Source organism: Pundamilia nyererei, unplaced genomic scaffold (genome assembly GCF_000239375.1).
Source record: "Pundamilia nyererei isolate P.nyererei 1_Seehausen unplaced genomic scaffold, PunNye1.0 scaffold00149, whole genome shotgun sequence".
Taxonomy (NCBI): Eukaryota; Metazoa; Chordata; class Actinopteri; order Cichliformes; family Cichlidae; genus Pundamilia; species Pundamilia nyererei.
The window spans coordinates 1,442,941-1,444,546 of NW_005187550.1; the positions used below are offsets into that span (position 1 = coordinate 1,442,941).

Consider the following 1,606-nt stretch of genomic DNA (forward strand, 5'->3'; position numbering starts at 1 on the left):
GATCGAACCACCGACCTTCTGATTAGTGGCTGACCTGCTCTGCCACCTGAGCTACAGCCACCCAGAAACAAAGCCAGAAGATGAGAGAGGAATAGTATGTGCAGACTTCCTATCACAGACACGCAGGAATGTCAGTGAAGATACTATCTGTTTCTGGTGGGGCTTATAAACATGAAAAGTGGAAGAATTCAGTTGAGTGCCTTCTTAAACCGTCTTTTATGCAAACATTTATGGCAAGATTCAACACACATTAAAAATCAGAAGGCTGAGTTAAGGCAGTCTGTGGTGGTAATCCTGTTTAGTGTTGAGGTATCAGTTCTGATCTCAGTCTCTGGTGTCTTTCTACCCCCCCCCTTCTAAAAGATGTTTGAAGGTTGCCATGGGACTGTAAATAAATCAACATAGATTTTTATGAAACAGAATGTGAGAAGAAAAATGACCATATTTACTGCTTGAGGTTAACTCTCAGGGTGGACAGAATAAATAAAATAAATAAATAAAAAATCCTGATTGGTTGATATTGTGCTTTCACCTTCTCAATTACATGAGTCACTGTAATCTGTCCTCTATGCACTTATTTAATTATGTTCTCCTAATCAGGGCTTTATTGGCTTCCAGCACGAACTTTCTATTACAACTCAAACTTTTAACGACAAATATTATTTTTCATTAAAAGCTGATACAGTTGTTATGTTTTATCTGTGTTTTTAGATTCAAAATACAGCCTCGTGAGTATTTGGTTTGCAGTATTTACCCAGCCAAAACAGTGTTGAAGATTAAAAGTTAAAACATAAATAATACATTTTAGAAGGAAATTTAAATCTGTTTTAATTGTTTAGATAATGAGCAACTCGTGCATTACTTTATAGCCTTCTGGCCTCTTTATTTAATGTCATATGTAATAAAGGAGAAGCAGTACATAGAAAGGTGTTTATGTGTGCATGTGTGTTTGAGAGGAAAGCTTGAATAGGGGCTCGTGAGGTGATTTACCCACACCCTGCCTAGAATCATAATGAGTGAGCCTTTTTCTCACCAGCACAAAGACACACTCCATCCAAGCTGCTCTCTCCTCCTACTAAACAGCAAGCGTCCGGCTAACATCACCCAGCAAACACGTCTGAACATACTGACCAAGAGGTAGTCTGAGAGCTGCCAGCTGAGAGTCATCTCACACCATCTTAGTCACATACTTCAGAAAACAGTGAAAAGGGCCAATACTGGATAGGGGGGGAAAAGGGGGGATTATTTGGTATTTTGAACTTCTGTTGCATGTTTGTGCTTTTGTTTTCTCAAGAATGGCTATCCTGGTAAAGAGAGGGCTTCAAAAGAAACACACCTTCAGGTAACTAAACTAGTATTGCAGCTATACATATGTACCTATTTGATTTCTAAACTGAATGTGATTTGGCTTCAGACTTTGTTAGTTTTTGCATTTGTTAACTTTTGTTGCTCCATTCATTTGATGGATAAAACCTACAATGATCATTTTGTTTTAAAGGGAAATGATATAGGACCAGCTTTTGTTGAGCTGTAAGAACTCGTGCCAACTTATAGATGAACATTGATCAGTCAGTTTTCTAAATGTGGATAATTAAAAAAAAAAAAA

General features: G+C 37.6%; 1 protein-coding gene across 1 annotated transcript in view; it reads left to right on the top strand.

Moving 5' to 3' along the window:
* Positions 1 to 1,606, top strand: part of LOC102209202 (apoptosis-stimulating of p53 protein 2-like) — a 27,773-nt gene that overhangs the window by 17,714 nt on the left and 8,453 nt on the right. The window contains exon 10 of the mRNA XM_005744837.1: positions 1,295 to 1,530. Coding sequence (XP_005744894.1) covers positions 1,295 to 1,530 — 236 coding nt within the window. The remainder of the gene's footprint in view (positions 1 to 1,294; positions 1,531 to 1,606) is intronic.